The 16,017-nt window shown below is 44.4% G+C and overlaps 2 protein-coding genes across 2 annotated transcripts in view; one reads left to right on the top strand and one right to left on the bottom strand.

The window, feature by feature from the left end:
* Positions 1-16,017, bottom strand: part of adcy8 (adenylate cyclase 8 (brain)) — a gene marked incomplete at both ends in the record, with an annotated part of 122,278 nt that overhangs the window by 37,776 nt on the left and 68,485 nt on the right. The window lies entirely within an intron of this gene.
* LOC311000023 (uncharacterized protein) lies at positions 741-11,393 on the top strand (the record flags this gene model as incomplete). The annotated part of the gene is made up of 5 exons (XM_083990661.1): positions 741-2,473; positions 4,379-4,496; positions 4,831-6,435; positions 8,394-8,636; positions 9,723-11,393. 5 exons carry the CDS (start codon positions 741-743, stop codon positions 11,391-11,393), a joined length of 5,370 nt encoding a protein of 1,789 aa, XP_083846787.1.

Below are 16,017 nucleotides of genomic sequence, written 5' to 3'. Positions count from 1 at the left end.
GGGGGAACAGGACGTGATGTCAGCGGTTATCAAAATGCGAACAACAGGACGATGGGAGATAACCGCGCTGCTTTATGGTACAGTTATCAGAGAGCGGTTAATGGACGTCCCTGTTGTCCAGGTCATTATGCAACCTGTGTTATGATATTTCCTGTGGCGTTGCTACATAAAGATTCACTGTTAGATTACTGTTGATAAAAAAAGACAAACTCAGATGTCACATCTATTTGATTATGAGAAAAATTATAAATTATTGATGGGTGATACAAATAAATACAAATAAAGGATATTATAGTATTATTACTATTTTATTACTATCAGTGAAACAAGTTCAGATAGTTGTAACAATGCCAACATGTTCTGTCTCCTGCAAATAAACTGAGACATAAAACACTTTGTGCTGTTGTTGAACTTTGTGTCGTACAAAGGTTAAACAAACAGGAATGAGTCACACCTGATCAGATACCAGGAGGTTTTTACAACCTCTGACAGACACATGATCTACCTAGTAAGTTTTTAACGAGTCTTTATTGTAAATACGTCACAAAGTTGAGATCAACAGCTGCTGCTTCTTGCACTGGAAAGAGGAAGAACATGATTTCCTGCTTCAAACACAGTGAGCTCCACCCCAATCATGCGTTTCCTTGTTCCCTCCCCTTCAGATCTACAGTTTTACGATGGGTGGAACCAACATGTGGTGAAGAGGAGGAGCTGACAGGCCCCGTTCACTGCAGAGACACATGTTGTTTAGATCAGAGCTCAAACTAGTTTCACTTCTGAGCAACAGAAACTCAGACAGTCGTCGTCTGAGAGGTGAAATGGCGCAGAAAGGAGTTCATCTGGACCAGGAGACCTTCTCTTGTTCCATCTGTCTGGATCTACTGAAGGATCCAGTGACTATTGCCTGTGGACACAGCTACTGCTTCAAATGTGTTAAAACCCAATGGGATGGAGAGGATGGGAAGAAAATCTACAGCTGTCCTCAGTGTAGGAAGAACTTCACACCAAGACCTGATCTGGTGAAAAACACCATGTTAGCAGCTTTAGTGGAGGAGCTGAAGAAGACTGGACTCCAAGCTGCTCCTGCTGATCACTGCTATGCTGGACCTGAAGATGTGGCCTGTGATGTCTGCACTGGGAGAAAACTCAAAGCTGTCAAGTCCTGTTTGACGTGTCCAGCCTCCTACTGTGAGCAACACCTGCAGCCTCATCATGAAGCAGCTCCATTAAAGAAACACAAGCTGGTGGAGCCCTCCAAGAAGCTCCAGGAGAACATCTGCTCTCGTCATGATGAGGTGATGAAGATGTTCTGCCGCACTGATCAGCAGTGTATCTGTTATCTCTGCTCTGTGGATGAACATAAAGGCCACGACACAGTCTCAGCTGCAGCAGAAAGGACTGAGAGGCAGAGAGAGCTGGAGCTGAGTCGACAAAAAATCCAGAAGAGAATCCAGGACACAGAGAAAGATGTGAAGGTGCTTCAACAGGAGGTGGAGGCCATCAATGGCTCTGCTGATAAAGCAGTGGAGGACAGTGAGAAGATGTTCACTCAGCTGATCCGTCTCATGGAGAAAAGAAGCTCTGAGCTGAAGCAGCAGATCAGATCCCAGCAGGAAACTCAAGTGAGTGGAGTCAAAGAGCTTCAGAAGAAGCTGGAGCAGGAGATCACTGAGCTGAAGAGGAAAGACGCTGAGCTGAAGCTGCTGTCACACACAGAGGATCACACCCAGTTTCTACACAACTACCCCTCACTGTCAGCACTCGGTCCATCTACACACTCATCCAGCATCAAAATCCGTCCTCTCAGACACTTTGAGGATGTGACAGTAGCTGTGTCACAGCTCAGAGATAAACTACAGGACCTTCTGAGAGACACATGGACAAACATCTCACTGACAGTGACTGAAGTGGATGTTTTACTGTCACCACCAGAGCCCAGGACCAGAGCTGACTTCTTAAGATATTCACAGGAAATCAAACTGGATCCAAACACAGCATTCAGGCTTCTGTTATTATCTGAGGGAAACAGAAAAGTACAACACATGGTGGAAGATCAGTCTTATTCTCATCACCCAGACAGATTCACTACATATTCTCAGGTCCTGAGTAGAGAGAGTCTGACTGGACGTTGTTACTGGGAGGTGGAGTGGAGAGGAGAAAGAATTGATGTAGCAGTCGCATACAAGAATATCAGCAGAGAAAGTTGGTTTGGAGGTAGTGACAAATCTTGGGTGCTAGTTTGTGACAACAACAGTTATGAATTTAGGTTCAACAGCATCAAGACTCCAGTCTCAGGTCCTCAGTCCTCCAGAGTAGGAGTGTACCTGGATCACAGAGCAGGTATTCTGTCCTTCTACAGCGTCTCTGAAACCATGACTCTCCTCCACAGAGTCCAGACCACATTCACTCAGCCTCTACATGCTGGAGTTTATGTGTATTATCGATCCACAGCAGAGTTGTGTAAACTCAAATAGACAAAGATAATTGAAGATGCAGTTGGTTAAAATCTGTACTTTAGTTCATCACTTCCTTTAGTCTCCATGTTTGTTGCTAAAAGCTCATTGCTGTTGTGTCTCTGCACTGCACAGAGATCACCTGTCAATCAAACATTGTGGACGGGACTTTGACCTCTTGTCATTTCTTGTTGTGTTGATCTTTGAGTTTGTTGAGGTTGAGCTGGAGCCGTGGAGGAGATCACTGCTCATGATGATGTTTCTTTACCTAAACTCACATTTCTCCACATGAAAACAGAAACTTCTCTGAGCTCTAAATGTTTGTTGGATATTTGTGTTGATGTGTTTGTGTGTTGTTGTCTGGGCCTTAACAGAGAAATCACCAGACCTTCCTTTATCACTGAGGTTTGTTCTCACTGTGGAAACTAAGAAATCTACAATCACATTTACATTGATGTGTATGTCAGATCAAATGTTATTGTTGTTCAGATCCACTCACTGATAAGATCTATGAGCTTTAATCAAAGTGTAAATATCATGATAATAATCATACCCATATAGCTGACTTGTGTACTGTGGGTATAGATTACATCATTACACTATAAAGAATGATGTATGATAGCTAACAGACCGATGTTTGTATTCTGTGAGTGAAATGTTTGACTATATGGTTAATGTTGTTGAAAATATCCTTTGTAACCTTGTTTTGAGTATTAGAGATGAATATTGAGCCATCAGCACAAATAGCTATTTTTGGCTCTCCACGAAAATAAATTAAGATGAATTCAACACAGAAGAATGTAATTTCCTTTGCATCCCTGATTGCTCTGCGTCAAATACTTTTACAGTGGAAAGATCTTTCATTCCCCTCAAATAAATCCTGGCTTAAAGACCTGATGTTATTTCTGAAAATAGAAAAGGTCAAAACTTGCTTTCCGTGGATCCACTGAAAAATGTACCTTTTCTGTTACACCATCGTCAACATCTGGACACAAAGCTAGCAACGTCACTGAATTTTATATTTTCTTCTAGTAGAAACAGATTTTTGTGAGACTGGTATCAAAAAAGTTGTTGTCATTAAAGAGGAAGTATGCTATATGAGAACAAAAAGGACATAAAGGGGTTGCCCGTATTTTAGGTTATTCAAGCTTCAGTTCCACCTTCCACCACTACGTGGGTCTCAATGGCAGAGGTCAGCTGTCTATAGTCACGTTTCACTGGCTCAACTCGGCTCAGCTCCATTCACCCTTTTTGCGTTTCCATTTGGTAAAAGTACCTGGACACCGGTACCTGGTACTACTTTCCTGGTAACACCATGGCTGTGGTTCGAAAACGAGTAAAGATCTACTAAAAAGTGACGTGAAAACACTGCTGACTACTGATTGGTGAAGTATCATCATTGTGTCAATGTGCAGCATGCACTGAATATCCTGCATGGCCAAAAGCTGTAACAATTCCTGTTGTTGGGCTGTTAATATGTCACTTTATTACATTTTCATATTTTTCCAGGTGAGAAAGTAACCATTGAGATCCCAAATATGTGGTCAGTTTATCAAAATAAGGCCTTCTTGGACATTTGCTCCAATGTTTTCAGAGAAATAAGGAGCCGCCTATATCTTAGGGTGTATTCCAACATGTGGCTCTTTTGTTTTTTTTCCGATTCAAGGGCTTAAAACAATACGATTGTTGCATTTTTATTTTGGTTCATTTGTGTTCACACAGTAACAGTCCAAGTGGTCCAAAGTTGTAAACAAATGCCATGCGCCAACCAACAGTCGAACATCATGCAGGTAGACTTCCATCATGTCTGGTACCTGGTGCAGGCAGTCTACGATGCCCTGCTAAGTCCAGCAAACCTCCATGTCTGAGGACAGAACAAGACACCTTCCTGACTCCTTTTCTCTGGGATCGGCTCTTTAAAACAGTTGCTATCAGTGGCAACATGAACAGGGGCTTAAGGCAGTTGCTGCCATCAGCACCAGTAAACACCATCATGCCCCAAAGAAGGTGGTCACCTTCATCAAAGCTTGGGAGAAACCTCAGGCAAAACCTGGAACAACTACTGGCCTATGGGCAAATGTCTGATGTTGTGAGACCCAAAACACTTGATGATTCCATTCATACAGCTGCTGCTCCTCACACTGGAATGAGGAAAAACCTGATTTTCTGCTCTCAAACAGTGAGTTCCACCCCAATCATGTGCTTCCTTGCACCTCCACCCCCCTTCAGATCTACAGTTTGAAGATGAATGGAACCAAAGAGGAGGAGCTGACAGGCCCCGTTCACTGCAGAGACACATGTTGTTTAGATCAGAGCTCAAACTAGTTTCACGTCTGAGCAACAGAAACTCAGACAGTCGTCGTCTGTGAGAGGTGAAATGGCGCAGAAAGGAGTTCATCTGGACCAGGAGACCTTCTCTTGTTCCATCTGTCTGGATCTACTGAATGATCCAGTGGCTATTCCCTGTGGACACAGCTACTGCTTCAACTGTATTAAATCCCACTGGGATGGAGAGGATAGAGAGAAAATCTACAGTTGTCCTCAGTGTGGAAAGAACTTTACACCAAGACCTGACCTGGTGAAAAACATAATTTTAGTAGCTTTAGTGGAGGAGCTGAAGAAGACTGGACTCCAAGCTGCTCCTGCTGATCACTGCTATGCTGGACCTGAAGATGTGGCCTGTGATGTCTGCACTGGGAGGAAACTCAAAGCTGTCAAGTCCTGTCTGGTTTGTTTGGCTTCCTACTGTGAGAATCATCTCAAACCACATTTTCAATCTCCTGCATTTAAGAAACACAAGCTGGTGGAGCCCTCCAAGACGCTCCAGGAGAACATCTGCTCTCATCATGATGAGGTGATGAAGATGTTCTGCCGCACTGATCAGCAGTGTATCTGTTATCTCTGCCCTGTGGATGAACATAAAGGCCACGACACAGTCTCAGCTGCAGCAGAAAGGACTGAGAGGCAGAGAGAGCTGGAGCAAAAAATCCAGCAGAGAATCCAGGACAGAGAGAAAGATGTGAAGGTTCTTCAACAGGAGGTGGAGGCCATCAATGGCTCTGCTGATAAAGCAGTGGAGGACAGTGAGAAGATCTTCACTCAGCTGATCCGTCTCATGGAGAAAAGAAGCTCTGAGCTGAAGCAGCAGATCAGATCCCAGCAGGAAACTCAAGTGAGTGGAGTCAAAGAGCTTCAGAAGAAGCTGGAGCAGGAGATCACTGAGCTGAAGAGGAAAGACGCTGAGCTGAAGCTTCTGTCACACACAGAGGATCACACCCAGTTTCTACACAACTACCCCTCACTGTCAGCACTCAGTCCATCTACACACTCATCCAGCATCAATATCCATCCTCTCAGACACTTTGAGGATGTGACAGCAGATGTGTCAGAGCTCAGAGATAAACTACAGGACCTTCTGAGAGACACATGGACAAACATCTCACTGACAGTGACTGAAGTGGATGTTTTACAGTCACCACCAGAGCCCAGGACCAGAGCTGACTTCTTAAGATATTCACGGGAAATCACACTGGATCCAAACACAGCACACAGACAACTGTTATTATCTGAGGGAAACAAAAGAGTAAAAAGATTGAATGAAGATCAGTCTTGTCCTAATCACCCAGACAGATTCACTAAATATCGTCAGGTCCTGAGTAGAGAGAGTCTGACTGGACGTCGTTACTGGGAGGTGGAGTGGAGAGGAGGAGGAGGTGATGTAGCAGTCACATACAAGAATATCAGTAGAGAAAGTTGGTTTGGATACAGTGACAAATCTTGGACATTAGTTTGTTCCAACAACAGATATGAATTTTGGTTCAACTACACCCAGACTCCAGTCTCAGGTCCTCAGTCCTCCAGAGTAGGAGTGTACCTGGATCACAGTGCAGGTATTCTGTCCTTCTACAGCGTCTCTGAAACCATGACTCTCCTCCACAGAGTCCAGACCACATTCACTCAGCCTCTACATGCTGGAGTTTTCGTTGGTTCTCGAGCCACAGGCTTCTGTTATTATCTGAGGGAAACAGAAAAGTACAACACATGGTGGAAGATCAGTCTTATTCTCATCACCCAGACAGATTCACTACATATTCTCAGGTCCTGAGTAGAGAGAGTCTGACTGGACGTTGTTACTGGGAGGTGGAGTGGAGAGGAGAAAGAATTGATGTAGCAGTCGCATACAAGAATATCAGCAGAGAAAGTTGGTTTGGAGGTAGTGACAAATCTTGGGTGCTAGTTTGTGACAACAACAGTTATGAATTTAGGTTCAACAGCATCGAGACTCCAGTCTCAGGTCCTCAGTCCTCCAGAGTAGGAGTGTACCTGGATCACAGTGCAGGTATTCTGTCCTTCTACGGCGTCTCTGAAACCATGACTCTCCTCCACAGAGTCCAGACCACATTCACTCAGCCTCTACATGCTGGAGTTTTCGTTGGTTCTCGAGCCACAGCAGAGTTGTGTAAACTCAAATAGACAAAGATCATTGAAGGTGCAGTTGGTTAAAATCTGTATTTTAGTTCATCACTTTCTTTAGCCTCCATGTTTGTTGCTAAAAGCTCATTGCTGTTGTGTCTCTGCACTGCACAGAGATCACCTGTCAATCAAACATTGTGGGCGGGACTTTGACCTCTTGTCATTTCTTGTTGTGTTGATGTTTGAGTTTGAGGTGGAGCTGGAGCCGTGGAGGAGATCACTGCTCATGATGATGTTTCTTCACCTAAACTCACATTTCTCCACATGAAAATAGAAACTTATCTGAGCTCTAAATGTTTGTTGCATATTTGTGTTGATGTTGATGCTTCCTTTATCACTGAGGCTTTGTCTCACTGTGGAAACTAAGAAATCTACAATCACATTTACATTGATGTGTTTGTCAGATCAAATGTTATTGTTGTTAAGATCTACTTGCTGATAAGATCTATGAGCTTTAATCAAAGTATAAATATCATGATAATAATCATACCCATGTAGCTGACTTGTGTACTGTGGGTATAGATTAGATCATTACACTACAAAGAATGATGTATGACAGCTAACAGACCAAAGTTTGTATTTTGTGAATGAAAGGTTTGAATATTTGGTTAATGTTGTTGAAAATATCCTTTGTTACCTTGTTTTGAGTATCAGAGATGAATATTGAGCCATCAGCACAAATAGCTATTTTTTGCACTCCACGAAAATAAATTAAGATGAATTCAACACAAAAGAATGTAATTTCCTTTGCATCCCTGATTGCTCCGTGTCGAATACTTTTACAGTGGAAAGATGTTTCATTCCACTCAAATAAATCCTGGCTTAAAGACCTGATGTTATTCCTGAAAATAGAAAAGGTCAAATTTGCTCTCTTTGGAACCACTGAAAAATGTATCTTTTCGGGGCAACGCTTTGCTCACTTTGTAGAGCTGCCACCCCATGTTGAGGCTACAGGGTTTGGCCTTAATTTAGGTTATTCAAGCTGCAATTCCACCTTCCACCACTATGTGGGTCTCAATGGCAGAGGGCCACTGTCTAAAGCCACGTCCACTGGCTCAACTCGGCTCAGCTCCACTGACCCTTTTTGCGTTTCTTTTTGCAATCTGTTAACTGGTACTACTTTTCTGGTACCACCTTGTGTTTGGATGTGGTTCCAAAACGAGTAAAGATCTACTAAACAGTGACATGAAAACACTGCTGACCACTGATGGACAAGGTCCGGTTGATCCAAAGTTGTAAACAAATGTCATGTGCGAACCAACTGTTCTTTCATTGGTCAGATATCTTACCTGGAAGGAGGAGGATGTTACCTGGGAAAAACAAAAACCATTGAACAGGGGTCTCAATGAGCCTGAAAACTAAAACTCAATCCAACCCGATCCAACATGTCCCAACCCACACTTGAATCCTGGGCCTGGGCCTGAACCCGATCCTGACCCACCCAAAACCTGGTCGAACATCCTGCAGGTAGATTTCCATTGTGTCCAGGTTCTGGTACAGGCGGTCTACGTTGCCCAGCCAAGTCCAGCAAACCTCCATGTCCGAGGAAAGAACAAGACCCTATGTCCTGGAAGAGGCTCTTTAGGACATCTCTTCAGCAGCTACAGCAAGGTGCTTGCAGATGGTTGCTATTGGTGGCACCATGATCAGGGGCTTAAGAATATAGATTCAGCCATCAGCACCAGTAAACAGCATCACACCCCGAAGAAGGTAGTCACCTTCATCAAAGCTACCTCAGGCAAAACCCAGAACAACTACTGGCCTCCTTCATGCAGCCTCTGACTGCCAACTCCGGGTTGATCTCAGAAAGCAGCTGAAGATCCCTCAGCACATACCAGAAACATAACTCTCTGTCCAAAAATGATCATTACCTCCGAGGCTTCAAAACACCTGATCATGCCGGATCTTACAGTACCCTAGGAAGGGCGTATTGAGGAAACCAATGACAGGAAACGTGCCAAATACCAGGAACTGCTGGAGATGTGCAGGGGCAGAGTCTGGAGGACATTCCAAGAGCCCATAGAAGTGGGCTGCAGTGGCTTTGCAGGTTGCTCCCTCTGCAAGGTCCTCAGACAATGGGGCATCTCAGGGATGGCCAAGAAGAGGGCCATTCAGTCCACAACTGAAGCCACAGAGAAAACCACAAGGTGGCTTTGGCTCAAGAGGGCTGATGCAGTTGGGTCCAATGGGCAAGGGTGTCTGATGTTGTGAGACCCAAAACATCCGATAATCAGTGATGATGTGACCCATTGTGGTCATGAGATGTTTCTTGCAAAGAGTGATGTGATAAATCACTGAGAGGTGCTGTGCAAATAAAGGATATCATAGTATTATTACTATTTTATTACAATTACTGATACAAGTTCAGATAGATATAACAATGCAAACATGTTCTGTCTCCTGCAAATAAAATGAGACATACAACACAAATAAACAGCACTGAGTAAAACCTGATCGGACACCAGGAGACACATGATCTAACTTGTACGTTTTTAATGAGCCTTCATTGTTAATAGTTCACAAAGCTGAGATCTACAGCTGTTGCTGCTCGCAGTGGAATGAGGAAAAACCTGATTTCTGCTCTCAAACACAGTAAGTTCCACCCTGTTCATGTGTTTACTTGTTCCCTCCCCTTCAGATCTACAGTTTGAAGATGGGTGGAACCAACATGTGGTGAAGAGGAGGAGCAGACAGGCCCTGTTCAATGTAGAGACACATGTTGTTGAAATCAGAGCCCAAACTAGTCTCACTTCTGAGCAACAGAAACTCAGACAGTCGTTGTCTGTGAGAGGTGAAATGGCGCAGAAAGGAGTTCATCTGGACCAGGAGACCTTCTCTTGTTCTATCTGTCTGGATCTACTGAAGGATCCAGTGACTATTCCCTGTGGACACAGCTACTGCTTCAACTGTATTAAAACCCACTGGGATGGAGAGGATGGGAAGAAAATGTACAGCTGCCCTCAGTGTAGGAAGAAGTTTATACCAAGACCTGACCTGGTGAAAAACACCATGTTAGCAGCTTTAGTGGAGGAGCCGAAGAAGACTGGACTCCAAGCTGCTCCTGCTGATCACTGCTATGCTGGACCTGAAGATGTGGCCTGTGATGTCTGCACTGGGAGGAAACTCAAAGCTGTTAAGTCCTGTCTGCAAGGTCTGGTCTCTTATTGTGAAAACCACCTGCAGCCTCATTATGAATCCCTTTCATTTAAGAAACACAAGCTGGTGGAGCCCTCCAAGAAGCTCCAGGAGAACATCTGCTCTCGTCATGGTGAGGTGATGAAGATGTTCTGCCACACTGATCAGAAGTGTATTTGTCTTGTCTGCCTTCTGGATGAACATAAAGGCCACGACACAGTCTCAGCTGCAGCAGAAAGAACTGAGAGGCAGAGAGACCTGGAGCTGAGTCGACAAAAAATCCAGCAGAGAATCCAGGACAGAGAGAAAGATGTGAAGGTGCTTCAACAGGAGGTGGAGGCCATCAATGGCTCTGCTGATAAAGCAGTGGAGGACAGTGAGAAGATCTTCACTCAGCTGATCCGTCTCATGGAGAAAAGAAGCTCTGAGCTGAAGCAGCAGATCAGATCCCAGCAGGAAACTCAAGTGAGTGGAGTCAAAGAGCTTCAGAAGAAGCTGGAGCAGGAGATCACTGAGCTGAAGAGGAAAGACGCTGAGCTGAAGCTGCTGTCACACACAGAGGATCACACCCAGTTTCTACACAACTACCCCTCACTGTCAGCACTCAGTCCATCTACACACTCATCCAGCATCAATATCCGTCCTCTCAGACACTTTGAGGATGTGACAGCAGCTGTGTCAGAGCTCAGAGATCAACTACAGGACCTTCTGAGAGACACATGGACAAACATCTCACTGACAGTGACTCAAGTGGATGTTTTACTGTCACCACCAGAGCCCAGGACCAGAGCTGTATTCTTAAGATATTCACAGGAAATCACACTGGATCCAAACACAGCACACACATGGCTGTTATTATCTGAGGGAAACAGGAAAGTAACACGAGTTACAGATCAGCCTTATCCTGATCACCCAGACAGATTCACTACATATCGTCAGGTCTTGAGTAGAGAGAGTCTGACTGGACGTTGTTACTGGGAGGTGGAGAGGAGAGGAGGAGGAAGAGTTTGTGTAGCAGTCGCATACAAGAATATCAGCACATCAGCGGGAGGAAGTTTTTTTGGATACAATAATAAATCTTGGTCATTAGTTTGGGACAGTGACAGCTTCACATTTTGGTTCAACAACATCGAGACTCCAGTCTCAGGTCCTCAGTCCTCCAGAGTAGTAGGAGTGTACCTGGATCACAGAGCAGGTATTCTGGCCTTCTACAGCGTCTCTGAAACCATGACTCTCCTCCACAGAGTCCAGACCACATTCACTCAGCCTCTACATGCTGGAGTGCGGCTTCACTGGTATGGAGCCAGTGCAGAGTTGTGTAAACTCAAATAGACAAAGATCATTGAAGGTGCAGTTGGTTAAAATCTGTATTTTAGTTCATCACTTTCTTTAGTCTCCATGTTTGTTGCTAAAAGCTCATTGCTGTTGTATCTCTGCACTGCACAGAGATCACCTGTCAATCAAACATTGTGGGCGGGACTTTGACCTCTTGTCATTTCTTGTTGTGTTGATGTTTGAGTTTGTTGAGGTGGAGCTGGAGCCATGGAGGAGATCACTGCTCATGATGATGTTTCTTTACCTAAACTCACATTTCTCCACATGAAAATAGAAACTTCTCTGAGCTCTAAATGTTTGTTGGATATTTGTGTTGATGTGTTTGTGTGTTGTTGTTTGGGCCTTAACAGAGAAATCACCAGACCTTCCTTTATCACTGAGGTTTGTTCTCACTGTGGAAACTAAGAAATCTACAATCACATTTACATTGATGTTTGTCGGATCAAATGTTGTTGTTGTTCAGATCCACTCACTGATAAGGTCTACGAGCTTTAATTAAAGTGTAAATATCATGATAATAATCATACGCATGTTAGTAATTAACCTAACTAGTTGTAAAATGCGTACCATTTACTTTTCCAGCCTTGTGTTGATCCTGTCCAAACTTTACAGAAACAATCAGTGTATTTTGTACTCCAGGTATCAATAGATTAGATATTAGATCATTACACTACAGAGAATGATGTATGCAAAATGTTTGAATTTATGGTTATTGTTGGTGAAATTAACTTTGTGGAATATATATGTTTGCACCTTGTATGTCACATTTCTTTATGAATATATCTTTGCATATTATCATATTTCTCTGTCCTTGGGTGTGTTCCTCTTTAAGAATCAATGTCAGCGCTGATATCGAACATCCAGTCCTTCTCTAATAAGAATAAGAATATCTTAATTAAAGCAGATATCAGCTTCACGGCCGTTTCGGCTAATGCTGCGTTCAAGGCAGGCTTTTGAAACCGTAAGTTACAGCTTCAAGTCACAACTACGACTTGGTAGCGTTCCAGGTAACCCGTAGCTCGTGTTTTTACCATCCTGTTGTCTGTGAAAGTTCCCTATAACGGCCACTCGTAACTTCCGACCCGTGAACTCGTACCAGATCGAACTGGTATGACTTCACAGGAAGGAAAAACACAAAGTACGAGTTTCTTTGAACGCACCATGAGTTAGCAGCCCCCGCCCTTGTCAGGCATCAATTGGTCCTCGTGCTACGTCACCACATTCACGCGCATCCCTTGGCTGCACACACAGCCCTTCATGCCGTTCTCTCTCCTCATTGGATAACACTTGTATCCCACAAGGAAAATTTTCTCCTCGGGTTACAGCAGAGCAGAGTGACGGAGAGACTCGTGTTTAGGCTGAAATACTTCATGTAAGTGATTGCTGACGGAAAATAGGACTATTTAGGACTTATATTAACAAAAACATTCCACTGATATCTGCTTTAATCCTCAAAGGGAAATTCAAAGAAGTCTGTAGTTTATTATGAGGTCTGATGGCTCTGGGTATACATGATCTGTATCTTTCTGTCTTGTAAAAATAATGTAAAATCATTATGTTTTTCTTGTAACATTAAAAATTATTATTCAACATTATAAATGATCATGTTTTGATGTCAGGTTGTTGCTGAGCTCTGACCAACTGGTGCAGTGACGGTCAAAGAGTCTCTGTCGACACTTTCACACACTCATGTATAAATGAACAAAACCACACACACACACTCCCTGTCCTTCACACACTCCGCTGCCTCTGTTATTTCCTCCTAATATTCCACCTTGTCCTGGATCCAGTGATGCTGAAAAGTGACTGAGACCAGGCAAAACCACCACCACAGGAGAAGAAGAAGTTGAGCTGCAGGCGGAGCCACGCGACGACAGAGAAAAGACACTTCAGAACTCCTGGAGGAGCCTTTGATGAGCACAGAGCGGTGCTTTGATAGCAGCCAGCTGTGACAGCCTCTCATTGTGCCACAGACAAAGAAGTGGCACTTTTCCAGAAAGAACATTCCTCTGAATCCGAGCAGTCAAACGCTGTGAGCTCCTGACAGGTTCGCTGCACGTGCACGTCCACATCCACATCCATGTGCACGTGCATGTGATTGCAGTGCAAACACGAGAGGTAACGCAGAGTTCAGCGTCGGCTCACAGCTGCAGGACGACGCACAGAAACACTGCAGCATGTTGAAACTGTCAGTGTGTCAGATCTGTTTTAATGTCTTTATATTTAAAGGAGCTCTATGTACAGTAGGAGAGGATCGTATGGCAACATTAACATGATTATAAAGGAGTCATGTTAATGTGAAACACTGATCTAAGAACAAAAATAGTTCAGCCAAAATATTTGCATTTCAACATTTTATCTGCAGCAGCGAATTATGTTTATTTTTTGATTCTGTGTTTTTGCCTGTTGCTCCACTTACCGCTCTCTCACCAATCACAAAGTCAGTAACATTTCATCCAGTTCCCACTGAGCTGCAGCTACAACGATCATTGTGGATTATATGTGACGTTACTAAACATTAAAAGACGTCGCTGTGACTCTCAGAAACGTCTCGACAAAAAGCAGAAACAAAACCAGGATCTGCACAGGAGGAGATGAAATTGAAAGCTGGAGGAGTTCATTTTCTCCTGGACACACACATTTGAGCTTTCTGCACAATACGGAAGAGCATTAGGGCCAACAATGGAGATTTTTTTTAAAGACTCTGAGATAAAAAGTCAGAATTCCTTGAGAAAAAAGTCAGAATTTCAGATTTTTTATATCAGAATCTTAAAAAAAAAACCTCCATTGTGGATGTTAATCTGTGCCAAGAGGTCATGACCGCCTGGCAGTTGGGTTTGCACATCCTTTATGGGTGAGTGAGTGCACCCGGACCCTCCGTTACACATGTTCAGATTTATCTGCTTCAGCTCCTCCTGCTACTACATGGTAGAGACTGTGTGAATGAGTGTCGGGGTACCAGAGCCACAGAGCTGGAGCAGGGCCGAGGTTAGCGCGTGGCTAATATCTGGTGACCTGGAGTCTGGGGGAGAGGGGAAACAACGCGCTGTAGTGTTTTGAACTTGACTGCAGCAATAGTTTCTGTCACAGTCTGACATACATGGCTCCTTGAAACCTCATGGGAAACATCTGATTTAAAGGACAGTTCCGGGCAAATTCAACTTGGGGCTGTATTTTCTTAACATTTTAGGTCTAAAAGAAGGAACCTGAAGATTTTCAGTTGAATTGCTCCTGTTTTGCAGTAGTTGTGTCTGTCCCCGCATCGCCATCATGAATGGGAGCGGATGGAAGTTCACCCCCCTCACTCCTCCTGAACCAGCATCATCTCTGTCTCCGTCCACGGCTCATAAACAAACCAAGCTAATGGTTCAGCTGGGACCAGAACAGCCTGGAGGAGGAGGAGGAGGAGGAGGAGGAGGAGGAGGAGGAGGAGGAGGAGGAGGAGGAGGAGGAGGAGGAGGAGGAGGAGGAGGAGCAGCTTGTCCAGAGTTCTAGTTCTGGAGGAGGAACACTGAGTCCCGGCCGGAGGGGGGGGCTTGTTGTTTAGTTTTGGAGCTGGGTGTCCTCCAACCGCCCGTCCCCTCAAACCCATCTGGGGATCTGGGGATGCAAATGAGGCCTGAATATGCAGCTCTGCCCCCCCCTCCCTCCCCCATCCCCCCCTCGTGCCTGAGATATTATGTATGATGACATGTCTGAGACTGTGGGGTGGTGGAGGAGGGGTCGGTCGGTCTGTGAGTGACTTGTGGCTGAGCCGCTGTGGGACCGACATGTTTCTGGATCGACGCCCAGGAAACTGAATAAATGACGCTGCCGACCCTGAGCCCGGAGAACCACACACACCCTGGACTCAGCCCCCCCCCCCCCCCCCCAATCTACTGGGAGATTATTACCAAATAAACCAAGAATTAAGAATGAGGAGACACACAGCTCTGGAAAAAAAATAAGACACCACTTCAAAATTGTTCTCAATAGATCATCTTCTCTACATGTTTGTCAGCCGTTCGATTCCAGTGTCTCCGCTTTCTTCCCACTGAACTCCACTCACCTGGAAAACAACCGTTGTCTATGTTGAATGTACTGTTTGTGTGTAATGTCTGTAATGGTAAATTTGAATATTCCTTTGTTTTAATCACTTGAGACGTCCCTACCCCCTGCTTTCCCCCCAAGATATCAGATCTCCTTTTGTTTGTTACCCATTTGTGTGTTTTAACCCAGTGCTCTTCACCCTGCAGGATGCCCCAGGTGTGAGACACGCCCTCGGGGGTCGGTGCCGATACTTACAGCAGACAAAAGAGTTTTGAAAACAGTATATAGTATAGGGTCGACCCCTGCAGCAGACAAGGGGGTGTATAACACACCTTAGGGGGCGTTCCTCAGGTACAAATGTTTAGTCTCCCCATTTCTCTTGGACTTTCTTTACCATCACCGCTCGGGTGAGGATTGACCTTTCTTTGCAAGGAAATAAAAACTTGTCGGCCGGCAGTAGTCTCTATTTCATTATTCACCAACAGCAAACAGCTATAAACTTCCACAACATGTCTGATGCACTGTCTGTCTCCTGCCAACACAGAACTACTAATACTGATCAAATTCTGCCGACTCTGTTGTGCAGCCTTTA

The sequence above is a fragment of the Trachurus trachurus genome (assembly GCF_905171665.1).
Source record: "Trachurus trachurus genome assembly, chromosome: 17".
NCBI lineage: Eukaryota > Metazoa > Chordata > Actinopteri > Carangiformes > Carangidae > Trachurus > Trachurus trachurus.
The sequence above is the reverse complement of the archived record's forward strand: the minus strand, read 5'-3'. Positions and strand labels throughout refer to the sequence as shown.